Source organism: Podarcis pityusensis, assembly GCF_964106645.2.
Source record: "Podarcis pityusensis genome assembly, chromosome: 13".
NCBI lineage: Eukaryota > Metazoa > Chordata > Lepidosauria > Squamata > Lacertidae > Podarcis > Podarcis pityusensis.
Window position 1 is genome coordinate 26,141,117 of NC_138038.1, and position 26,000 is coordinate 26,167,116.

General features: G+C 46.6%; 2 protein-coding genes across 3 annotated transcripts; one reads left to right on the forward strand and one right to left on the reverse strand.

The window, feature by feature from the left end:
• On the forward strand, positions 1-15,128 carry LOC308461407 (gasdermin-A3-like). Its single transcript, XM_080978330.1, has 11 exons — positions 1-394; positions 3,692-3,969; positions 5,583-5,757; positions 7,198-7,360; positions 7,950-8,049; positions 9,032-9,085; positions 9,724-9,756; positions 10,818-10,957; positions 11,971-12,148; positions 12,508-12,581; positions 13,811-15,128. The coding sequence occupies exons 2-11, from the start codon at positions 3,759-3,761 to the stop codon at positions 14,042-14,044; spliced, it is 1,362 nt and encodes a 453-aa protein (XP_080834456.1). The 5' UTR covers positions 1-394; positions 3,692-3,758; the 3' UTR covers positions 14,045-15,128.
• On the reverse strand, positions 15,127-25,988 carry ZPBP2 (zona pellucida binding protein 2). Of its 2 annotated transcripts, none has more exons than XM_080978355.1 (8): positions 25,750-25,988; positions 24,510-24,590; positions 21,987-22,112; positions 21,216-21,377; positions 19,647-19,865; positions 18,511-18,596; positions 17,225-17,402; positions 15,127-15,249 (listed from the first exon to the last, which is right to left on the reverse strand). In XM_080978355.1, the coding sequence occupies exons 1-8, from the start codon at positions 25,850-25,852 to the stop codon at positions 15,152-15,154; spliced, it is 1,053 nt and encodes a 350-aa protein (XP_080834481.1). In that variant the 5' UTR covers positions 25,853-25,988; the 3' UTR covers positions 15,127-15,151. The 2 variants fall into 2 exon arrangements, with proteins under 2 accessions (XP_080834481.1, XP_080834482.1); XM_080978356.1 differs by having other exon boundaries at positions 25,846-25,987.
• Positions 25,989-26,000: the final 12 nt, after the last annotated feature.

The following is a 26,000-nucleotide window of genomic DNA, read 5'->3' on the forward strand; positions in this document are numbered from 1 at the left end:
GTTTTTCCTGTCACTACAGAAGACCCATAAGTTCTACCTCACTTGTTTGGGATTTCTGTCTACAGGTAAAAGGGCACGACTTCAACGCAGGTCGTGGCACATGTGAACCCTCTCACCTCAACTGATCACTCATCTGCTCTCTAGCCAATTGAACATGCCAATACCTAGTGGTTTGTGTGACTCATAAGGAGGGTTAAAAAGAGGATACCCAACTTCCCTTTATTAGCAGAAAATGAAGCGTCCAGCAGTTCACTTCACAATTCCTTTAAGAGTGTTGTTTACAAGCTCATGAGAAGGAAACTTGCAGTTGACCTTGCTGAATCCAGAGTTATTCTTGTCAACCAAGGAAACCCCCCCTTTTTAAAAGAAGAAACCTGAAGGCTTCAGGATTCAGGTAAGTCAAAAACTATTTTCTGAAAGAAACCAAGAAATTCTGTTTCGATGTCTTCATGACATCCCAGAATCTCCCACCTCACTTTTACAGCCGGAAGGAGCACAGGTAGCTGGAAGCGAAACTAAGATAGGTTCTTTGCACCTCTAAAAATGTTGAAGACAAATCATTACTAATTACAAAGTTATTGATGTGATATAATCCAGCAACTCAGGAAATCTTTAGCAAATACCTCGGTGTTTCCCTCCCCCTTTTCCTTTTGCTTCTCTGTGCATTGAATAAATGAAACTTTTAACAAGAACAATCCGATCCTCGTTCCCAGCTTACCTCACCACTCTCGGTTTGAAAGAACATTTTAAAACGTCAGTAATTGTGTATTTTCATTCTGGTCCCTCTCTCTCTTTTAACTTCCAACCTTATTCCCCCATGCCAAGTCACACATTTTTGCTTTTAATGTGAAGCTGGCAGGAGTGTCATTTTAGCCTGTCATTTTTAAAGCATTAAAAAAGTAAGTAAGAAAGAAAAAAACTCAAAAGGCAGCTGAACTGAACAAATTCATGGTGTCTCTTGGGGCCAAGACTCCTCTTTTCTCTCATTGACGGCGCTCGTGCATCTGCCAGAGTTACCTGACGGGCAGAAATGTAACAAGGAAAGCTACACCTGTTGAATTTCTCTGACTGATGGGACTGTTAAAGGCAAGTTAGCCCATCGGGCAGGGTGGGCAAGCTGACTACTTTCCTTGTGAATTTCATGTGCTTTCTTCCAAATCAGCCTTTATCTTACAGTGGTATCTCGGGTTAAGAATTTAATTCATTCTGGAGATCTGTTCTTAACCTGAAACTGTTCTTAACCTGAGGTACCACTTTAGCTAATGGGGCCTCCTGCTGCTGCCGCACCGCTGGCGCACGATTTCTGTTCTCATCCTGAGGTACAGTTCTTAACCCGAGGTACTATATCTGGGTTAGCGGAGTGTGTAACCTGAAGCATCTGTAACCCAAGGTACCACTGTATTAGTGTTTAAAGGTAAAGGTACCTCTGACCATTAGGTCCAGTTGTGGCCGACTCTGGGGTTGCTTTATTGGCCGAGGGAGCTGGCGTACAGCTTCCGGGTCATGTGGCCAGCATGACTAAGCCGCTTCTGGGGAACCAGAGCAGCGCACGGAAACACCGTTTACCTTCCCGCCGGAGCGGTACCTATTTATCTACTTGCACTTTGACGTGCTTTCGAACTGCTAGGTTGGCAGGAGCAGGGACCGAGCAATGGGAGCTCACCCCATCGTGGGGATTCAAACCGCCGCCCTTCTGATCGGCAAGTCCTAGACTCTGTGGTTTAACCCACAGCGCCACCCACGTCCCTGTATTAGTGTTTACATCAGCCTATAAACAGGACCAGCCCAGGCAGATTTTTGTAACCCTGTTGCCTGTACGCATTTTGTAGCACATGGACAGCTTGAAAGAAAAACCACACCCTTTCTTAATTGACAAATGCTTCTCTGCGCTGTCACCTGTCAGTGGCCTGGTGGTCAGGGCTGGGCCCATATTTGGCTGCCTGAAGCAAAGGCCAAGATGGCGCCTGCTCCTTTCCATGTACTGAAGCCAACCTGACAGAAGGTGAAGTGTAATTCAACAGTGGGGATGATGGGGCAGCATCCTTCACTGCACTTCAAGGCAGCAGGAGAGCTCAGTGGGGAAAAGGACAGGGTGTGAGGCACCCACTGGTTCCCTCTACCTAATAGTAGGGCTGGCTCTTTTCAATTTTTTCTGCTGACTCTCCTTTTAGGGATTTCCCTCTCTCTTCCACCTTCAACGTTTCCAGACACAGAATCTGCTTTCAATCACAATGAGGAATATAGAACCCCCTTTCATTTTTTTATCTCCTCCTTTTCCTCCTCCCTCTCCTTCTCCCTTCTTTTTCTTCTCCTTCTCTTCATCCTCCTCCTTCTCCTTGTTTTTCATTCTTCTTTTTTTGGCCTCCATTCTGTGTTTCCTTCACTTCCTCTCACTGTCTAAAGTAATTTCTAACTGGATTGTTAACCCCCCCTTTTCTTTTTGTTCCAGAGCTTTCCCCCTGAAAACCCACCCTTTAAAGCTCAATCGGAACAAATGTCAGTCCGCAGAAAACCCAAATTGATGTTTGCTCCAATTCAGCTTTAAAGAGCAGGTTTTTGAAAGGAAAGCTTTTTTGGGGAGGGGCAACTGTTTGGACACAGAAAGTTAAAGCACAGTAAGTGTGGATAAGCCCTTAGCTATTTATCATTTGCTGATATTCATACTCAGCTCTTAGCACTATGCTTTCTATTTTTTTCTGTTGTGGCTTGCTGTATTTACGGTTTAAATTTATTGCTGCTTTAATGTGTTCTGTAACCTGCCCTGGAGTTTGATAATGAAAGGCAGTATACTGGTATACATATTGTAAATAAATAAAGACCAGTTGAGCGATCACTTAATTACAAGCAGGACGGCAGCCTATAAAACAACAGCAACACTTCAGTACTTTGCCAGCCTTAGATTTCACCACTGGCAGCATGTGCAAGTGAGGTGATCACCACACGTTTAGGGAAGTGGTTTTCTTCAACTAAAACTCCTTCAAAGTTAGCAGGGGGGAAAAAACAATACTGGGAGGAAAACCACTTTGTATGCAACCTGGGCCTCAGAACACAGCCTTTTTTAATGCTTCAAAATAGTTTGTAAATGTTGTTTGGGAGAGCGTTCTCTCACTCTTTTTCTGAAAGCCTGAGGCCTAACGCACTGCCCAGTTCCACAGTCAACTTCAAATACTAGCTTGGGGCTGCAATTTGAGGAGCGCCCAAGAACCAGATGTGCCCTGAGAATTGAAAAGTTGCAGGTATTACAGCACCAGGGCCAGCCTAAAATATTTTGCTGCGTGAGGCAAAAAAACAAAATGGTGCCCCCCCCATGGCAGTTGACGCTTACTTCAACCATGGGGATGGGACAGCAGTCATATTCACACTGTGCATTTGGTTTTCCTCAAAGAATCCTGGGAACTATAGTTTGCTAAGGGGACTGGGAATTGTAGCTCTGTGAGGGGTAAACTACAGTTCCCGGGATTCTGGGGGGGGGGGGAGCCATGGGTTTTTAATGTATACTGCAGATATTACCCTCACAATTCTCACCCTCACAACTATCCTGTGAGGTAGGCTGAAGGGAGAGACAATGATTGGGCCATAGTCACCGACTTGCACCTTAGCCTCCCAGGTCGTAATACAACACTCAAACTACTTTACCACACTGGCTATCCTGTTTTAGTAAAAATAAAATAATTCGGTTCCTTCCTTACAGTTTGTGAGCTGCCTTCCTGTCTTCCTGCGGTTGTGTCTCAGCGTCCTCCAATCTGTGGGGATAAAAAATGTTTAAGCGGCTGACCAAGCAGCTTATAAAAGAGCTGGGCTCAGACAGGAGGCTGATACCTGTGACTAGCCAGGTACTCACCGATAGCTTCCAGCCTCTCTCTCTGGTGACTAAAGAGCAATCCAGGTTTCCTTGGAATACGCGGAAGTATTCCCCAAGCCCTTTCAAGCTGGCGGATGTGCTCGAAAAAGGAGCAGAGGTGGAAATAGGTATGTTGTTTTTTGTATCATTTAGTAGGCATCTGTTAGGGTCCGTGGGGCCAGGAGCAATACAGTGGCTTATTAGAAACCATGTCCATACCAGGACATGGTGCATACCAAAGCTTAGGGGAGACTTTTTTCCTGTTTAACAACTGCGATAAGCAACCCAGGAATGGGATCTAGAAGTGAACCCAAATCAGAGCATCAAAGAAGAAGAAGAAGAAGAAGAAGAAGAGGAGGAGTTTGGATTTGATATCCCGCTTTATCACTACCCGAAGGAGTCTCAAAGCGGCTAACATTCTCCTTTCCCTTCCTCCCCCACAACAAACACTCTGTGAGGGGAGTGAGGCTGAGAGACTTCAAAGAAGTGTGACTGGCCCAAGGTGACCCAGCAGCTGCATGTGGAGGAGCGGAGATGCGAACCCGGTTCATCAGATTACGAGTCTACTGCTCTTAACCACTACATGACACTGGCTCACAGAGCTGGAGAGGCTCTTGTCCCAGACAGGCAATGAAGATTTGCTATTTGCTTATGCATGGCTTATGTAGGCTCCGTTTGGGGTTTAGGCTGGAAAGTTGTGTGTGCCTCGTCTGAAGGTGCTCACACTTCCATGCACACACATTTGAAGTAGCCCTCCATGGACATTGGAATTTCATGGCTGTGGTGTTTGGAATGCGACAAGAGATTTAAAGTGTTTGGATTTTCGGTTTAGCTCTTCAGCGGGCCATGCTTCAAACTCACATACCCAATATGAACTATGGATCCCGGTTCTGGTTTGCATGGAAAGTGGTTTGTAGTAACGATAGTGAAGTGTAGGTGGGTTCCCATGAGGCAAGACACAAGTGATAACATTTACTGAATTAACAGAACTGGACAACAGGGGCAAAGCAACTGCTTATATAAATTTCTGAAGGCCTGGGCCACTCCCATTCTCAACGTGATTGGCTGTCTAAACTTCCAAGCTGCGAATCATAACTCAGAGTTTAAGGGCCAATGGCAGAGGTCCAAAACCTGAAATGTTTTGGGATTGGATATCACGTATCGAATCAGAACACAGGGGCTCAGAATCCTTAGTCCAGGCTCAGGCAAACACAGACCACTGAATGCACAACAGATAGTTTGTCCAGTTCAGACATAATGGCAAACCATAGGTATTTGGCATCAGGGAGCAGAAAGGATCTATGTTAACCTTGCCCCCCGCAGATCACTCCTCCCCATATCTATTCTGGTAAGCAACAAAGACCCACTTGCTGGGAAGGTAGCACACCTAGCTGCTCCACCCTCCTGCCAAGCAACTTCTTCCAGTAAGGAAGGAAACAAAGTGCACTAGGAGGGGAGAGAATGGGAGGATGGATTGCATAAACCCAATGGGTTTGGTCGTAACATACAGATCCCTTTCAAGGAAGCAGAGGCAGGAGCCACAAAATATAATAGTTTAATGCCGCCGAGAGAACCTGCTGTTCTGGCTCTGTAATTAGAAGAAGGGCGATAGCATCTGCCTGTACATATGATTTGATTATTGTGAACCTCTTTGAGAATCATCAGGAGTGGAATGTGGTGGTTAAAGAAATAAATCTGACTGAAGTGTTTTGAATGTGGGGTTTTGTTGTGCTTTCCCCAGAACTGAAACACTCTGAACCACTTTTGTTCTCTGCAAACATCTGCCACAAATCTGGAGCAAAACTGAACCTCAAGATACAGACTGCCGCAGTGGATATCGGCGGCTTGGGCTCGGCCTGCTTGTCTTCCTCTCTGGTAGCTGTGAGGAAAACCTATGTGGACACCAGGGAGCTGTGGTGAGCATGGCTTTGCAGGGTGCTTGGGAAGGGGAGAAGCTGACCAGGCTTGTTGGCCATTGCCTTTTTTGGTTTATGCAAATGGAGAGCCTTCTCTTGCACTGCAGTCAACCCTACCATAATGCAAAAGGAGACTGGAGCTGCTCCAGGAAGCTGACTTTGGGTGTCACCAAGAGCTGCAGAGTAGGACAGAGAAATGGATCAGGCCCACATCCATTCTCACATCCACACTGTGCATTTAAAGCACATCGCCCCTGCAAAGAACCTTGGGAACTGTAGTTCATAGAGCTACAGTTCCCAGCACTCGTAGCAAACTACAGTTCCCAGGAGTTATTGGGGGGATTGCCATGTGCTTTAAATGTGCACCAAATATGCAGTGGGTGTTGGGCACCCTGTCTTCTAAACTGTCTTTCAGTGAAACTTTTCCCGCCATGACTGTACCAGGCTCCCTCTGAACAGGAAGGATCAGAGAATAGGAATAGCCTGGCAGTCCTTATGAGGGCAGCTAGCACTATGGAGCTCCTCTAAAGCACCATTTCTCACTGCAACCTGGCATACCCAACATTAAATGACAAAGCAAGGTGAAAGCAAACAAGATGAAAGTTCCCATGTGGACAGGAACAAGCAAAAGCTGCAACAGCAACACAGTACAAATAGAATCCGTTTTTGCTAAGAGAGCTTAAGACTTAACTGCAGCCCCAACAGTTTCCATTAGAGGGCAGTCAAAGATAGAAGAAAGAAAGCAGCCTTGAGTTAGGATTCCTTGAGTTGGGACTTGAGTTATGCACTCCTTGCAGAATCTGCTACAATCCTTGCCTTGTCTCTGGAATGCTCACTCTCCTCACTTTCCAGGAGGCTAGCCATTTATTCATTTCATAAAATTTATACATTGCTTGATTGTAAAACACACATGCACGCACACACACGCAAAACCAACCATCAAAACAGTATACAGAAAGGGGAAACAATAAAACCACGAAAAAAAAATTACAACCCTCCTTTAAAGCATGCAAAAATTAAAATACTAAAACAGATTACAATGACCTCAACTTTCTGAGCATCTGGGTAGCAGTGGTGTAGCGGGGGTTGCCGGTGCCTGGGGTAGAACAAATATTGTGCAGTTGTGGACTGGGCAGCTGGGGTGGAGGCATGCACATTAAGATGATGCTTTTAGTCTTGAAGTGAAACTGCCAGGAAGGTCACATGGAAAGCGGGCAGGGAGACACACCATGTTGTCCTTTGCCTCAGCAAGCAAATTGTCTTGGCCAGGATCCGGGTGTGGGGTCTGGGAAAGTGCCACATTGCTGGGAACATTCTGCTCTGTAGCCCTTCCCAGAGTGGCCCTCACGAGGGGCGCAGAAGCCCCCCGGTTCTTTCCTCACTCAGCAAGAACCCTGAATGCTTAGGAGCCATTGCAACGTACCTCCCCGTTGCTTTCAGGAAAATGGTGCCATCCCTCAGCCTTCTCCAGCAACTCTACCCTAAGCTGCATTTCTACGTTGTGACGGAGGCTTTCGAGATAATGGAGCCGCTTCTGATTGAGCAGACTGTCCAAGCAGGTGGCAAGGGAACGGTGACAGCAGCGGAAATATTGACGATACAGGTTTGTGGCCTTTAGCTTTGTGGTTTCTCCCTCTTCTCTTTCTCTCTGTCTCCCACAACCCACATTTCTGTGGTGGCTCCCCGTCTGTGGAATGCTCTCCCCAGGGAAGCTTGCCTGGTGCCTTCATTGCAGGTCTTTAGAGGCCAGGCAGCAAAGTGTCTCTAGGTAGTTGCACCCATCCTGTCAAACACCCTTCTGTCAGATGTTTTTTCGTAGACCTCTGAAGGCAGCCCTGTTTGGGGAAACTTTTAATGTTTGATGTGTTGTTTTGTGCCTTTATTTTTAGTTGGAAGCTGCCCAGAGGGGCTGGGGTAACCCAGTCAGATGGGTGGGAAACAAACAAACAAACAAAATGTTGTTGTTGTTACCAGGTAATTGGCTGATTAAACAATCAAACTATGGCCTTTTATATGTGTTTGGGGGGGGGTATTGGTTTGTTGTGGTTGTTGCTATGACAATTGTGTTCTCATTTTGTATTTTTATTGCCCTTTGATCTTCAGATGAAGGGCAGTATACAAATTGAAATAATAATAATAATAATAATAATAATAATAATAATAACCACAAAACAACAACTGTCTGCGCACAGGGCCTGAGCACAACAGTGAAGAAGAAGGCAATGCTGATCCCCCGGGGCACAGTGCTGGCCTACGTGGTTGAGAAGCTCCAAACCTACGATGAAGAACTGGGTGAGTGAAAAGAGTTGTCTGTACAGATTGAGACGGGTGTAGCTTCCACAAAGAATGTGAAAGCATCTTGAGCCAGGATGGGGAACCTACGGCCCTCCAGTTGTTGGATTCCAACTCCTTTCAGCCCCAGACAGCATGATGGGACTTATAGTCCAGCACCTGGAGGTTCCACAGTCTCTGCCCTCTTGATGATCTAGAGAGCAGCTCTCTCGTTTTTAAATGGTCAGGACTATCAGCTCCCCTTCCACTAGTAGCATGAAGCTTCCAGCAGGTTGCCCATGAGCCAATTCACCCTGCAACGGAGTGAGAAAATGATTGTCAAGTGGGATGCCAAGAAGCAGATAAACAAGAAGAGTTCTTACCAAGTAATTTATTCAGTATTCACACACAGAGAGAGAAAGGAATGCAGTCTCTCTTAGATGATGGCGTTGCTCCAAGTAAAGTCCCACCCCCTCAGTCCCTCCTATTCTACATCACCCCTGAGCCTGCTGATCTGTGCTTTCTGCCTCTGAGCTTTCTGTTCTACTACTCTCAAGGCATGCTGGGTCCTGGGGGGGGGGTCTGGAATGCTTTCTAGACACACTGAGTCTGTCTTTCCCCTAGTGCTTCTTCTTCTTCCTGCTCCCCTCCCAATATTTCCCAGATTCTCCGCTCTGCAGCCTCTGAACTATGACCTTCTGCAAACCACTGTTCTAAATCTATACTGTCTCCCTCTTCTCCGGGAAGTGGAGGGCGGGGGTGGGGCGAACTTCACCATCCCTCCTCTTTGGACCAGTCCCTGACAGTGATGCTTTTGGTGTGCAGAACCACAGGAATTGGAGAGCTTGCTGGGTGGTGTGATTACAACTGGTGTGTGAGGCATCTACCTGTAGTTAAACAGTTCAGCACCGCAGGTTGCCCCCGAGTCACTCTGAGACCATGGAAGACATGAAGAACTCGATTCTGCAATCCTTTCCTGATCATTTCTTTGTTTTCTTTCCAGTTTTGCTCTGCCAGCGGCTTCAAACAAAGTTGGTTTCCTCGCTCACGTATGATGGTATGTGTGAGACTGTTGTTATTCATAATTTACACATAATAATGCACTCAAAATGTATGGTGTTTTGTGGAATAATGTAAGTGAAACAAAAAGAGACAGAGAGGACTCTGTCTTGATAATGTTCCAGTATGAATGTCCAAAGTAGGCAGAATAAGAAGGAGGTGAGGGAACAGATGAAAAGGTGTGCAAAGATTACTAGAGTGGCTAAATTAGCACCGCACAGCACTGTTAAATTTTCCCCACCTTATGGGTTTCACAGTGTTTTCCGCTCCAGCTCTTCACATCAACACAGCTTCGTTAGTGTCAGATTTATTTCTGCTTCTGCACACATGACGGGGGGGAGGGGTTAATAGGGCGGGGATGTCTTTGCCCTGTGCCAAGTGTTCACACCTTGGCTAGAGATGAATTAGGAACAGCTTACGGACTCTAGTTGGTGTGAAGCTGGTCTGAGAAACAGGGACTCAACCAGTAGTGTTCTATTAAAAAGGTCCAGGGTGCATAATGCGTTTTGGATGATGTGTGAACCCAGCACTTGGAAACACAGTGAGTGCACAGTGAACACAGCTTTAGCTAACATGAATTCCAAGTGGGTATTTTTCAGCCAATATTTTTTAATTTCTCTCTCCTTCTTCCTTTAGCATTCCAGGATGAGCTGGGCTCCTCACTAACAGGCAAGTGGCCTTCTGTTGCTTTCTGATTTCGCGCCTGGATTCTGCCTGTCCCAATCCTGCAGATCTTTCCCACCAGAGACCAGCAAATTCCTTCCATGGCTCCGTGGCAGAACATCTGTTTTCTATGAGGGAGGTTCCAGGTTCAGTCCCCAGCATCTCCTGGTAGGAATGGGAAATAAGACTCCTGCCTGAAATGCTGGTGTTCCCTTGCCAGTCAGTAGTAGGCAGTAGGTCTGGCTCAGTATAATAAAAATTGTAGAATCACAGAATCGTAGGGTTGGAAGGGACCCCCGGGGGCTATCTAGTCCAGCCCCCTGAAATGCAGGAATCTCAACTAGATCATACATGACAAGTGGCCATCCAACTTCTGTTTAAAATCCTCCAAGGAAGGAGCATGCTCGTGGGAGTATGCTCCACTGTCAAACGGCTCTTAATGTCAGAAAGAATCTCCTTTCTTGTAACTTGAAGCCACTTGTTCAGGTCCTAACCTCTGGAGCAGGAGAAAACAAGCTTTGCGCCATCCTCTAAGTGACAGCTCCTTAGATATTTGAAGGTGTCTATTACATCTCCTCTCAGTCTCCTCTTCTCTGTGCTAAACATACCCACCTCCCTCAACCATTCCTCCTAAGGCTTGGTTGCCAGACCCTTGGTCATCTTGGTCACCCTCAAATGCACACGTTCCAGCACATCAATATCCTTCTTTAATTGCGGTGCCCAGAACTGGACACAGTTCTCCAGGTGTGGTCTATGTTCCTCTTGCTCCTCTCAAAGCTGAACCTAGCTGAAATTAGCTCCCGCTGCCTCTGAAACTCAGCGCCATACTATTCATTTGAGCTATTTATGTATCGCTGGAATATCTAAGCAATGTGCCCTAACAAGCACTTTTAACAGAGAGGCTGGTTATGTACCCAAGAGCCTATTGCCCATCATAAACCAGCCTCAGTCCTCAAAGGCAAAGCCACCTCCTCGCTTAGATCAGGGGTGGCGGAGCTGTTGAACCTGTTTGTTATCAAAAGCGCCATAGTGCAAATCATGCTAACCGTCTTGACTGCAACCTTTAGCTGTCCAGCAAGTGAAAGACGCCATCAAAGAGGCATATGAGCCGCTGGCGCTCTTGAGCCAGCCTTTGAGGAAGCAGCTTCTGGAATCCTTTGAAGTTTTCCTGCAGGACGGAGAAGTCGCTTCCACTGTCCAGTCGATGGTTCGTCACTTTTCTCAGCTGCTCGAGAGCTCATATACCGTGCTATTCTGCTGCCTGTAGGTGTAGACCAGGGTTTCCCAAGCTTGGGTCTCCAGCTGTTTGTGGACTACAGTTCCCATCATCCCTGACCGCTGGTCCTGCTAGCTAGGGATGATGGGAGTTGTAGTCCACAAACGGCTGGAGACTCAAGCTTGGGAAACCCTAGTATGGACACAGACTAAATCTGTAAATGCCAGGGATGGAGAACCTGTGACCCACCAGATGGGGGCTGAGGGGGCTATAGGCAGAACAGGAAGTGCTGCTTTGCCCTGTTGCCGCTGCTGCAACCACTAACCTGCTCATGCCACTGCTGGCTTAGAAGCAGCACCATCTGCGCAGATTTGGGGGAAGGGTTTGCAAATTTCGGGTAAGGATTTTGCCCCAGATGGATGCAATCTTGCCCAAAATTGGTGCTTCTGGTGGCGGTGCTTCTCCACCACTGGTGTTGGCAGGGCAGGCGGGACACTCATTGTCATGCCACCTGGGGGCATCTGCCACCTGAAGCAGCAGCCTCACTCACCCTGCCTACTGGCTGGGCCGGCTCTGCCTCTAGATGTTGTTGGACCACAACTCCTATCATTCCTAACTATTGGCCATGCTAGCTGGGGCAGATGGGAGCTGGAGTCAAGCAACACCTGCAGGTTCTTCTTCACAGCGGGTATGTACCCTTCCTGTGTCTATTTCAGTTTCAGCGCTTGTTCTGGGAAGCTGCTACCAAAGTATCTTCTTTCTTGAGCTTCCAGCCTGTCTGTTCCAAGATGCTGGCTTTACCCAAACTTATCTACTCAGTCTCTGCACCTAATCACATTGCTTATCTTCCCAGAAGTCCTTAATTGGAATTTAGCAGCAAATATGCATCTCAGCTCCGGGGGGGAAAAGAAAAGAAAGGCATTGGGAGCTAAGGGCTCTGTTATATGCGGCAGCTGTGCATTTTCACCCTTGTTGACTGACCAATTGCTATAATTTCCCATCAGCTGGAGCTTTCTATGGCAGGAAACAGTGTCGATCACTCCATGCTGGAGTCCCTGAATGAGGAACACCGACCTTCTGTGGAAAAGCTGCTTTCCTATTTAGGGATTTCTCAAGACACGGAGAGTGTGAAAAACCAAGATCTCTGGGGACCAGTCAACTTCCTTTGTTCTTCTCTAGATGGTATGGAGAACACTTATCGGTTGGGTGTGTCTGCTTGGCTTCCCCAAAGCCACAGGGGTTGGTGGATAGTTTTTGCACCTTCCTTGCAAGCCTCTAAGCCAGGCATAGGCAAACTCGGCCCTCCCGATGTTTTGGGACTACAACTCCCATGATCCCTAGCTAACAGGACCAGTGGTCAGGGATGATGCGAACTGTAGTCCCAAAACATTGGGAGGGCTGAGTTTGCCTATGCCTGCTCTAAGCCATCCATCCAGACCTGTCTGTTCTGGATAACCTTGCGCATGTGTGTGTAAAAGATGCTACCATCCAGATGTGGCACTATTGCTCCATTCATCACGTCTTGGGATTTGTGTTCACAGACTTGGACTATGAGATGCTACCGCTGCTGGATACCATCCTGGAGAAGAAGAAAATGGCTCAGCAGCTGGAGATGGTGAGGCCCTTCTGGCTTAACTCCTTCCATGTAGTTTTATTATTATTATTTTAAAGAAAAGATCAACATTCATGCTGGGAGGTATTCGTTTGCTCTTCCCTCACCCTTTACATCAGGACGATTTTCCCTTAAGCGTTTTAACATTTTGTTATGGCCACTGGCTGTCTCTTTCTTGGTCATCCACTCTGCCCAAGATGGTTGATCTTTCCTCATTGGGGAAGGGACAGTTAGGAAAAACGTAAAAGATCTTTCTGGAGTATTTTGAATCAGAGTTTGGGGGAGGTGACTTCTCCCTAGCTACTGTGAGGTGAATGTGTGTGTATGTGTGAAGAAACAAGAAAGCAGGCTGGGAACAGACTAAAGATAAGTCTATCAGTGGCTACTAGTCCCTATGGTTGTATGTTACCTCATATATTACAGGTACCCTTGCGGCAGGAAGGTAAATGGCGTTTCCGTATGCTCTGGCTTCCATCAGAGTGTTCCGTTGTGCCAGAAGCAGTTTAGTCCTGCTGGCCACATGACCCGGAAAGCTGTCTGTGGACAAACGCTGGCTCCCTCAGCCTGAAAGCGAGATGAGTGCCGCAACCTCATAGTCGCCTTTGACTGGACTTAACTGTCCAGGGGTCCTTTACCTTTTACCTTTACAGTGGTACCTCAGGTTACATACGCTTCAGGTTACATACGCTTCAGGTTACTGACTCCGCTAACCCAGAAATAGTGCTTCAGTTTAAGAACTTTGCTTCAGGATGAGAACAGAAATCGTGCTCTGGCGGCGCGGCGGCAGCAGGAGGCCCCAGTAGCTAAAGTGGTGCTTCAGATTAAGAACAGTTTCAGGTTAAGAATGGACCTCTGGAACGAATTAACCTGAGGTACCACTGTATATTACCTCAGTAGCTGAGGCAGTATGTCAGTTACTAAGAATCCAAAATGGGAGTGTGTTTTTGTGCTCAAATTCTGCTTTGGGGCTTTCCACAGGCATCTGGTTGGCCACTGTGAAAACAGGGTGCTGGACTAGACAGGATTTTTGTCCAGCAGGGCTTTTCTCACGTCTTCTTCAGTTACTGCCCTCTCCCACAATTCATCCCGGGAATTGTACCCTGCTGTATCTGTGAGCACTTGCGCGCCCAAGGAAGGCGATTACTGCGCATATGCCAGAGGAAGGGGCAGGTGTAAATTGGCCCTTTCACTCATTTTGTCCCATTCTCTCTCTCTTTTTTTTACACCAAAAGATGGATGGCATTTTGGAGTGGATTCTTTTTGGCAACGAAGGCAGCGATTTCGAGATTCCACACCATTCCTTGAAGAACGAAGAAATTCACCTGGCCATTGAGATGCTGCAAACTTGTGGGCTGGATTTGGAAGCTGGGAAAGGCTCCACCGTCTGTCTGTGGAGCAACGAAGCCCGTTCAGAACTGGCTGCTCTGTACTCCAGCTTGTACGCCCTGCAGATCCTAAGTGGGTGAAGCAGGAAGTAAAACAGATCCTAAGAAGGCAAATCTTTCCCCCTGTTGCAAGGGGGGTCAGCTGGGCTGAGGTCTTAAGGTGTAAAGCCCTGTACAGCACTCAGTGCTTCCACCCTTTTGAGCCCGTCCAGTTCTGAATTGGCTGGTGCTTCCTGCTTCTCCGCTTGTGGAATGGAGTGATTGGAAGACCACAAGCAGCAGCAAATGGTTTGCACTAGGTGATAGATAGAAGGCTGCTTGGGAGTGGTTTGCCATCCCAGTTACCATCCTAGCCTTTATGGTTTTCCATCTTCTGATGTGTCTTTGTGAAATCCAGCCACATGGCCCAGATGCCAGACCAAGATTGCACATGAGGTCCTCAAATCATCAAATGCATGATTCTTGCAGGAACCTTGGAAATATTTGTTGACAAGGTTCTTCCACTTGGCAACCCAGTCATGTGGGCAGCATATAAATATCATTATCATCATCATCATCATCATCATCATCATCACATCATCATCACCATCATTATTAGGAGGGGTATTTGGTCCAAAGGCCACATGTAACATTAATACAAATGTGGAGGCTTCCTGTTTCACAGGAAACTGCAGCTATTTGACAACTAGAGTGTAACCCTAAACTATGATTATCCTAAGACTTTTCAGAAGAGTGTTATACGGCCTCAGTGGTCCAGCTTCTGTATGGCAATACACTGTTGGAAGTGGGAGGAGCCAAATTCTCAGCTGCTGAGTTCAAAATTAGGAATAAATTCCCTTGAAACGAGGGTCACAAATTGTGACTATTAAGACACTCAGGATGCCTAGAGACTAGTATCATTCAGGTGTTTTTGTTGGGATCAATATTTAATTTTGGAGATGCCTTAGTTTTGCTTTATTGGTATTATGTTTCCACATATTTATTGTTAGCTATTTATTGTTAGATCTTATTATGAATTATGTGCTTAATTTTATTGTATATTTACTAGACATTCCACGGTGGAGGTAAATACAGTGCTACCGTTTCCATGTCTTTCTTTGACTCTTGTTTGAACCCATGATTGGAGCGGAAAACGATGAAATAACAAGTCTTAGGATCCACTCTCCAGTTTTCTCATTTTGTTTTTATTTAGCAGGATTTTGCTCCATAGTTTTTAATCCGTATATTTGTACACGGCTGGCAGACCACTGCATTGTTTGGGCTGTAGCTCCCGGGGTCACAGGCCACTGCGAACCAAATGGGCAAACGTCATAATGGGGAAATGAAGCCATCTAATGGGTTATCAGTCATGATATTCTTGCAACAATCAAGATTATATATCTACCTCTCCATGCACACACATACAAAACATATACACAAAGGACCAAGTGCAACAGCATTGCAAGCATTTATCTAACCTTTGCAATTAAGGGAAACATTTATTTACAATTCCAAGTTATTTGTCAAATGGCCATTCCCACATCTTGCGACACTGCATTTATTCCACAAATTCATCAATTTTGTTTGTTTTTATTGTTACTATTTTGCTGCCAAACTTTCAGTGCTCATTTGTTATCTTTAACATCAAATCCTTGTTGTAACAGTGACAGTGGGAAGCAAAGCAATTTTCACAGGATGGGAATTACAAATAGCAGGGGTACCTTGGTTGTTGAACTTAATCTGTTCTGGGAGTCCATTCGACTTCCAAGACTGTTCGAAAACCAAAGCGCAGCTTCCAATTGGCTGCAGGAGCTTCCTACACTCAACCGGAAGCCGCATCGGAAGTTTGGCTTCCAAAAAACGTTTGCAAACCAGAACACTTACTTCTGGGTTTGCGGCATTCGGGAGCTGATTTGTTCAGGAGCCAAGTCATTTGACAACCAAGGTACCACTGTACAATTAAGAACTCAGTCCAATGGTAGGCACACATAACAGCTAGGGGTGCTTTCACCCAGGGGTGCTATCTCCTGGGGGCCAAGCCCTCTTGGACACACACCCCAATATTTTTTGGGGGGCGGCCAGGCCACCACTATGTTCAAAAGCAGTAGAGGAGGAGGTCCGGTGTGGAGCCAAGTGCAGCATGGCTTTAGCAGCTGCTTCCTTCTCCTCCTGTTGCTGCCACAGAGGGGAAGGAGCAAGGAAGCAGCCCCTAGCCCAGGCATAGGCAAACTCGGCCCTCCAGATGTTTTGAGACTACAATTACCACCATCCCCGACCACTGGTGTAGTTAGCTAGGGATGATGGGAGTTGTAGTCCCCAAACATCTGGAGGGCCAAGTTTGCCTATGCCTGCCCTAGCCGGTCACAGTGGCAGGTAGAGGAGGAGCTTCAGTCACTGAAGCCATGCAGCCACTGTGTTTGGCTCCACCCCCGGCTCCTCCAACATCCTGACGTCACGAGCACAGCATCAGGATGGCACACCCATGACGTCATGCACCACATGATGTGCCCCCCCCTTCAGAAACTGGCACCTCTGCCAGTGTGGTGTAGTGGTTAAGAGCGGTAGTCTCCTAATCTGGGGAACTGGGTTCGCGTCTCCGCTCCTCCACATGCAGCTGCTGGGTGACCTTGGGCCAGTCACACTTCTCTGAAGTCTCTCAGCCCCACTCACCTCACAGAGTGTTTGTTGTGGGGGAGGAAGGGAAAGGAGAATGTTAGCCGCTTTGAGACTCCTTAAAGGGAGTGAAAGGCGGGATATCAAATCCTAACTCTTCTTCTCTTCTTCTTCTTCTTCACCCTTCTCCAAATGTCGCTACACTATTTGTATTTACATGTGTGCAGAAGGAATAAAAATACTTTCGGGATAAATATTTCAATAGTATTTTTGAGAGGTTTTTGTTTGGGCAATGTGCTGCAGAAACGAATTGGGGTTGTTGTTGTTTTTTGCCAAAGTGGCACTGACCTAAAATAGACAGATTCACCCATCCCTGTTTCTTAAAAGAGCAATTGCACCTCTGTGCTTTTGAGGTTGCGGAGGAGGTGTTCTCTCAACCTCAAAAAGCTGTGCTCGAAGAGCCCTTATATCGCTTGATTTAATAGGAGAAATCAAGTGGGCATTCATTGCTGGGTGATCTGAGCCCAACCTCTCTCAGCCTCAGTAGCTACCTTGCAGAGCTGTGATAATAAATGGGGAGCAACCTTCCCAAAGCCATGTGTGCCATCCCAAACACTTTGGAGGAGGATGGTGAGGGTGGTGGGAATAGATAGATAATAAAACAAATACCGCAGCAATTTGCACAGTCGCTGTGGGCGATGTCGTTTTTCCCAAATCCTGGCCGGCAGCTGTCCAGCCGAGTGACTTGTAAACTGTGGTCTACGTAATGGATTGCAGGGGCATTCTGAAACTCATGTTTCATGATGTACTGCTGCCTACGGAAGAACTCTTCCACGAGCGATTGGGCCTAAAACATACAATTAAGTCAGAAAAACACAACAACGTGCATGTTGACTGGATGCATCAATGTCAACCATTCTCTCCCCACTTCATTACATAAAGGAGCAAGTTTTTAGTCCCCATAAATTGTGCACTAACATTTGAAAATGTCTGCGGAAGACCCCCCCTAGTGTTCAAACGTCTATGCTGTTTGAAGTTGCTTGCTCCCTGCACTTTTAAAGGATAGCAATGGGCTATATGAAGGTTTTCACACCACTGCAGTGCATGTCATGAGGAGCGGCATCCGCTGAAATCACCCTCCCACTTCAGGATAAAAACCGAAGGTGCAGGAACCCTGGCCTCTGACTTTAGGGTTATGGCTGCTCCCTTCAGTTTCTCCAGCCAGTGTTTATCCCCTCCTTTTCCTGTTGGCACTGCCAGCCTCATTGTTCAGTAGGCTGTCATGGCAGCCATGCTTCTTGGTAATACTGTGCATGTGCTAATGGGAGAGGGTGTCCCTTGATACTGGTAGGGCAGGCCAGGGAGACCAGGAGGAGGTGGAACCAGAGCCAAAGATAGGCAGAGCCAAGTAATTCTAGTTTGGTTCCCACCCTGCTCCTTGCTGAGTTCTGCCAGGGCAGTGCTGAAACCAACAGCCAGGGCCATCCCCTCAACTGGATGCATGTAAAGAGACAGACAGGTAGGTGCTGGCAGAGGGCAGATTGAGGTTAAAGGGGTAGTGCCCCATTTACCCTAATGGACTAACCACAAGGGGGGGTGCGTTCAAAGCAGTTAGCCAAAAAAAAAAAAAAAAGGACAACTGCAGCAGCAGATGTGCAGAACAGTTATTGACCAAAGCACTGCCAGTTGGGGAGAGGGGGCACTTTCCTATCTCCACCCCCAAAAACCTAACTTTGAGAGCAATCCGAACCCAAGATACTGCAATAGAGACCAGTTATGACTTGTTAGTGTACACAGGAGGCTATATGCCAAGGAGTAGGGAAAGGTATTTTACGTTTTGTAGGCTGCTCTGAGCCTCTATTCCCTCTCTCCCAACTCACTTATCTCGTTAGCATTTTGGAATGTATAACTGTTCAATATTCCTGTTCAGAATTTTTTTTGAAAAGAACTCCGACCTTTTGAACACGGTTGTTGGTCACATCTTCACAGTCAGAGGCCATCTTGCGACAAATAAGTTCCCAGCCAGGGGCAAATGGACTCACTAAAAGGCAAAGAAATACAACTGCCTGCTGATGAAAATCCATTTCTCTGTTAATTGTGCCTAAAGAATCACCAAAGGCAGGATTTTTACACTCATTCCCAAGCCTTATTTACTCACAATTAAACCTGGGCGATTGGAATGGAATTTGCTTCCAGAAAAGGTTGCTTAGGACTGCAGCTGCAAAGGCTGCCTTCTTTAAAGCTATACTAGCTCTGCCTTGTTCAGGAGTGTTATTAGAAAAGGACGGACAATCCAGGAGACACATAACCTGTCTTATAGTTCCATCTTTGGGCCAGGAAGCGGGGGGAGGGAATAAACCCCAAATCCTAAGCTCTTAAAGTGATGGGTGAAGCAAGCAACAGAGGAAGAAGGCTTCAGTTATACTATAACCAAGTACCATGGACAGCGACAGAAGGCCTGGCCTATGGCAGTGGCTTTCAAACTTTCTATCTTGTGAGAAGACTTTTGCCATTGATTTCTCTGCCATTAAACCCCAGGGCCTTGCAGCAAATTCTGGGGCATGTTCTGTGCTGCAGGCAGCTCTCATGATGTCGTTTGGGCCTTCACTTTGCCCCGTGTGAGCCCATGTGAACCGAGACCCAACCCTCTCTGGTGGCTGCATATTGCAAGGAAGTTCAGTGGAGGTATGCAAGAGACCATTCAGGAAGCTTGTGCACTGTCAGAAAGACAGGGCACTTTCTCTTCTGATAAGAGATAAAATGCCCTTTAGGGAACCTCTTTAAAGGCCAGTCAGGGGGATCTTTTATCTCTGATCTTAGCACCAAACAACATAACACTAAGATTGGAAATAAATCCTCTGCCTGCTGTTTAAGAGTAAAAGGCAGCATTTTCCCCTTTTATTCCTAAAGAACAGGCAGAGGGCCTATTTCAATGCTGTGGTGTTTGGTGCTAAGATTGGAGATAGAATATCCCTCTGACGGCTCTTTAGAGATCCTCTCTAAGTATCTAGCTCTATGTGGATCATCCCACCACTGTTTCCTGTTGGCCAAAGGCCATGGTGACAAAACAGAACCACCCCTCTTCTGTTACCTTGAAAAACAATGAACAGCTCGTCTTCTAGCCCATGTTTTGGTCGCTTGACAGAAAAGCATCTGTAGGACGTCTCGCTGATACGACACGTCAGGTGGGAAATCAGATTGTTCAAGATCTTATTTAGCTCTTGAAAGAATTGATGATTTGTTGTTAGACGACACTCTTTGGTCGTAAAGTGAACAGCCATTCGATACGTGTAATCTGGTTCCCGATATGCTTTAAAAGATGGGGGTGAGAGGAGAAATGTGTGTGACTCTAAATGGTATGCACTATCATCTGCTGTTGTTGCTAACCATATTTATCTATTTATAAAGCACCTACCGCAACTACGATTGTACATAAAATAAAAGACCCAAGCTCTTTTCTCTCAGGCTTATGGTGTAAATTGATCTATTGTTTTCAGGCCTCAGTCAATGTATTTGGGTTGTGATCTATGAATTGGCTACAATCTGGCACCAGGTAAGCCACACCAGTAGTGCTGCTGCTGTTTCTCTTTCTCACTTAAAGTTTATTTCCTTGGCCACTAAAAGTCAGGGAAGAAGCAGGGCACCTGGGACAAAATCCACGAACAACGGTCATGTTAGCACAACTGTAGTTTAGTATAATGTGCATGAGCTAGAATGAGCATTCATGTGCTAACCCTTTCCTCTTCTCTTGCACAGCCAGGAGGAGTTTAAAGCTTCAGGTTTAAGTTAACCATGGCCTTTTCTCGACTGACGTACTGAGGTTAGCATTAACAAGCCAGCTTCAAACCATGGCTTGGGTGGTTGGCTTGTTTAAGTTCACTATAGTTACTCAGAACCATGGCTCCAGGACTGGGTCATCTGGGAAGCTGGATGGGGAGAGACATTAGAGGAGCATGCAAGCTCAAGGCTTGCTCAGGTTTGTTCCAACTCATGCGCCTTGCATTAAAACTGTGAAGCGCCCTGAGACCTGCAGGTATAGGGCAGTATACAAATTTAATAAATAATAACAAATAATTAAAACTGTGGATTAGTATGACATGTGAACCAGCTCAGTTTCTGCATATTAGTAGTAAACGGGTGCTCTGGGGCACTTACATATAAGCAGTTAGTGCAGAATCCCGGTTTAATTGCCGAGAAAGAGAAGCAGCAGAAAACCTGTACCTGTATCTGTGCCTCTGTGCCCCTGTGCCCCCCCCTCTCTGTGTGTGTATATATGAGAGAGAGAGAGAGAGAGAGGGAGGGAGGGGAAGGGGGAGAGAGAGAGGTGTTGGCTTAGCCAGCTCTTCTGCCTTTTATAGCAGGTTGATCTGTCAAAAGATGCACAGGGAACACCTTCCAGATAATGGAGATAAAGTACCTACTGGAGTCTGCGGATTTAGCTGCTGTTAAAGGTACAGTAGTAGGAGCTAACTGAAAAGCTGGCAGCCCTAGTTGAGTGCTCATTAGAGGACATTTCTGAGTATCCAAACTTCTCTGGTATGTTGGGGCTTTTTGGAGGCTCAAAGTACCTGATTCAGTCCTGTTTGTGAGCTTAGGAATTAGGCAAGGCCTAGAGCAAGACTTAGGAGGGCACAGGCAAGACAGGACTTGCTTCTCTTACCATACACCATAAACCTATATGTCTTGAATATCTCTCGTTCTCCTTTCATGTCGGGCTGTAAAACTCTGTAAGAAAGTGTGCAAGTGTAAGATCCAGACATGTGCTCTGTAAAACCGCGCACCATCAACTTTCCAGTAGCTGTGAGATTCACATAACTTTTCCCTGAAAGAAAGAAAGGTAAAGCCAGGTCAACAGACATGCAACATACATGATTCTAGAGAATCTGTGCTCTAAGGCAGCTGCAGGCATGCAAAGGATCTGGTGGGAGGGGTCCTACAATACATGCAAATGGCATCCTAATTTTGCTTTCTGTGCTGGGGCAGCTGCCACCATTAGAAGACACTATTAGCGCAGATACCAAAATAAATGGGCCTGTTTAACTTAGCAAAAAAGGTTAAGAGGAGATAGGAAGCCATATAATTTCCCAGCTGTCAATTTCAAAAGTGATTTGCCATGCGGCAGGGCAACTGAAAGTGAGGAAACACAAGCCCAATACCCTCTTGGGCAAATGGAAGTAGTTACACAGTTATTTGGATCCCAGCAGACAAGCACCTAATTTCTGTGCTACTCCGGTTGTGGCACATTATGGTGTATGGGTGAATCCATCTCTCCATGTGGAGGGGGTGAGTTTGTAGCCCTGTCTTCAGGAGGGAGTTGAGCTAGAAAGCCTATTGATCCTTTCTATTGCAGGGGGTTGGACTAAATGACCCTCGTGGTCCCTTCTAACTCTACAATTCTATGATTTCTGATTCTGCCAAAAAGGTAACTCACGTCTCAGGTTCAGTCCATCTGGCCCAATCCATAGGTAGTTGGGGTCTATGACTTCACTTTGTGAAAGTGACAGGTCCATGCACACTAGAAAGGGGCTGTCTCTGTGTACTTTGACATAGACATTCACTGCAGAAGAAGAAGATGTTGAAAAATGGTCATATCCTGAGCATAAGTAAAGGTAAAGGTAGAGGACCCTGGACCAGGGCCGGATTTAGATGAAGAGAGGCCCTAGGCTACTCCACATGTGAGGCCCTTCCCCACCCCACCCCCACAACTAGAAGAAAATGGAAAAATATTATAAACAAAAATGCATAAAATTAATACTGAAAAACTTCTGCAATAACTGAACTTTGTAAACCTTTTGCAGCCTGGGTAGGCCGCAGGCTGGGTCATCTTCTTATATACCTGCTGGGATTGACAAGGCACCTGAACCTCACCTGGATCTCATAGCTCTCCTGTAGCTGCCTCTGATTAGTTCATTTAACACTTGACGGAAATAATTAGCATGTGCAAGGATGTTGCCGAACCAGTTAACCATCTAGAAGGATTGCTCTTACTAGCACCAGTTTTCCTATAACTTGATATTGCTGGATAGTTTTGATGAACGGCAAAAGCATTTTAGTTTGCTTTCTGTTGCCACCCTGGAACTTTTCTTTATTAGTGCCACTTTGTTTTGTACGATTCCTTGCAAATGAAGGAAAACAACTTTTCTGCTTGTATATGTTGATCATATAATTTTGGTTACTGAGGACAAACAAGGTTTTACAAAAACAAGATTGGGTGCAGGCCTGGCCAGGACATAGGCGTCCTGACTGTGACAAAGGTGACCTGTGTGCTTGCTTGCTTGATTAACAGCTATTGGGAACTTCAAGGTCCCTGCTCTCCCTTCTTATGGTCTTTGTACTGGGCCTGGAGACTCCAATAGAGAGCATTCCATGTCAAGAAGGAGGGCAAGTGGGCACTCTATCAAATGACAGGGCAGGAGCTACACGGAGCAGGGCCTCTTCACTGGTGGTGCCCATTGTATGCCTCACTCTTCCCAGACCTGCTCTCTTTTGGCCTGTATTTTGGAGCTTTATAATTTAGGAAGACTTTGGAATAACTGGTTGACAAGTCTTATCAGTTGTTGATGTATTTGCTGCTATTCTGTGCTTCTGGTGCACCAGGGTTTACACCAGTGTAATAGAGTCGGCCAGGATGCCATAAGGGATACAGTTTACGAGCTTTCTCCATTATCTGCCCAGCAAGGGGTGTTCAGTCAACAGTGCAAAGGCTGAGCTGAAGCATTCCGGGCTGGTTATCTGCTTTCAGCAATACGGGTCGCTATTTGGTAGTACCCAATTGGTTAGCTGTCAGATTCTAGAGCTCCCTATTGGTGGCTCTTAGGTAATTCAAAAAATACAGAGTCCGTTCATAAAACAGTGTTCATTCATAAAGCAGTAACATAAATCTCCATTGTTACATATTGGGTGTATATTTCAGCAGTTGAACGTACAAGATTATGGCCATGCTGTAGTGTAGTGCTTATGTGACTGTGAATAAAGGGTGGCTGGGCTCATTGTCTCGGGGTTTGGGGGGGAAGAGGTGACAAAACTGATTTCCATAACAAGTCCTTGAGTCTGTACTCTGAATGGTGACACCAGGGACCTAGAAGGTGCAGGGCTTGTCAGTCCAACCCCTGCACAGTCTCATCAGGACTGACCTTAAGGCAATTGGGCCAAATTGGGCACTACGGGCCGCTCCTAAGGGGGCCCCTGCACCAGGGGAATCTAGGTGGATTTTATTTATATCTATAAGATTTTGCAGACTTTGGCTGTGAAGTGGGGCCCTACAAAAATAAATAAATTCAAGTTGCGCCCCACTGCTTCAAATTGGGCCCCACTGGCTAGCCCTGAATCTAATAGTTGCTGGGCCTGAGTTGCCCTGCCCTTGCATGAAGTCTTGGGTTTGCAATTTTGGGAGAGGGGAGACTGCCCGCTGGGGAGCGGGAGGGCTGGTGAGGCCCCCTAGATTTAGAGGCCCTAGGCTTCATCCTTCTTAGCCTATACATAAATCTGGCACTGCCCTGGACAGTTAAGTCCAGTCAAAGGCGACTATGGGGTTGTGGCGCTCATCTTGCTTTCAGGTTGAGGGAGCTGGCATTTGTCCACAGACAGCTTTCTGGGTCATGTGGCCAGCATGACTAAACCACTTCTGGCGCAATGGAACACTGCGACGGAAGCCAGAGCACACGGAAACACTGTTCACCTTACTGCCACGACGGTACCTATTTATCTATTTGCACTGGTGTGCTTTCGAACTGCTCACCCCATTGTGGGGATTCAAACCGCCGACCTTCCGATCGACAAGCCCAAGAGGCTCAGTGGTTTAGACCTCTTTCAATAAAGTGACACAAACAGGATACGATGCTCCTGTTGAACTTCTAAGAATTATCTCTGCTCCTTTCATTGGTAAACAACAACAATACACACACTGTATTCCATGCACCGTCTTAATTTTAGAAATGGAAAAATAAAATGTTACCTTTATGGTGGGTATTGCCATAAATGTAATTCTTTTTAACTGATGTAACAGAATACTGTTCTTTGCCCACTTCATTTTCGACTGCGGGGAAAATAAAATTATTTAATGATTAGGGCACATGGGATTGAACCACAGAGACCTGGGGTTAAATCTCAACTCACACGAAGCTTGCTCCATGACCTTGGACCAGTCAAAGCTCAGCCTACCCTTCCTCAGAGTTGTTGTGAAGATAACAAGCACTACAATGCAATGCAAGCTGCCCTGCGCTAACTGGAGGAATAGTAGGGTCTGAATATGAAGTGAGGTTCAATCCTGATAAAATGAAGATGTTGGTAGGTGGTTTGTCTGACGGAAGAGGGTCTGGAACTGGAGCTCTTTGGGGCCACATGACCCACCTTACCTTACTCTGGAAGGACCACACAATCTATAGGAATAGGAGCAGGAAGCAGACGGAAGTCCTTGTGTGGTGCTGGGGGGGGGCAGTGGCTCTGCATCTGCTGGAAGCAGCAGGACCTCTTGCACCAGCCCTGCGAATGTGGCCAGCTGCAAACACAGGGCAGGCTTCCTGCACCTCTCAGAATGGCGTAGGAAGAGGGAATTTCACCAGATGGCGTTTGCGTGGTAAGCCACCCTAACATTCAACCCAAAATACTTGATGTGGCACACAAGTTGGCTCCAGCAGAATGAGAATGTGTCAGATTGAAGGGCATAAAATAAGCCAGCACCTTGGAGGATTTATTGCCCACAAAACCTGCCAAAATAAATGTGTCCACCTTTAAGGTGCCACAACAAGACCCATTTTGGTTGTTTTTTGCAGTAGACTTAATTACAGTGGTACCTCGGGTTACATACGCTTCAGGTTACAGACTCCGCTAACCCAGAAATAGTACCTCGGGTTAAGAACTTTGCTTCAGGATGAGAACAGAAATCGTGCTCCGGCGGCGCGGTGGCAGCAGGAGGCCCCATTAGCTAAAGTGGTGCTTCAGGTTAAGAACAGTTTCAGGTTAAGAACAGACCTCCGGAATGAATTAAGTACGTAACCAGAGGTACCACTGTATATGTAATGGTTCCCCCCACCTCACCCAGTTTCTGTACCCTCTGTGAGAAGGCTAGGCATGAGAACCACCAAGGGGTGGACCTAAGCGATGCTCATTGGCCGGTTGGTCCCGCCCCCTGGGGAATCCCGGTACCCAGACCTGGATAACATTGGCCGATCCATTGTAAAATGGATGTCAGTTACCTTGGGTCAAGGCCATGAGAGCATTCAGCATGACCCCCATCGTGAGGAGAAGGTGGGGGGCGATGTACAGGGGAAGGGGCGACCAACCGCTGCCACCTTGCATGGTGCAATGGAGAGTCCATCCTTTTCTGCTACTCTGGCCCTCTCAGCCTTCTTCTGTCCATAAGGGGAGGAGAAGGGGGAAACAAAGGGAGATACCCCTCCTGGGTCCAGTCGGCGTTCCAACTGTCACGCCAACAGACTTGTCAACT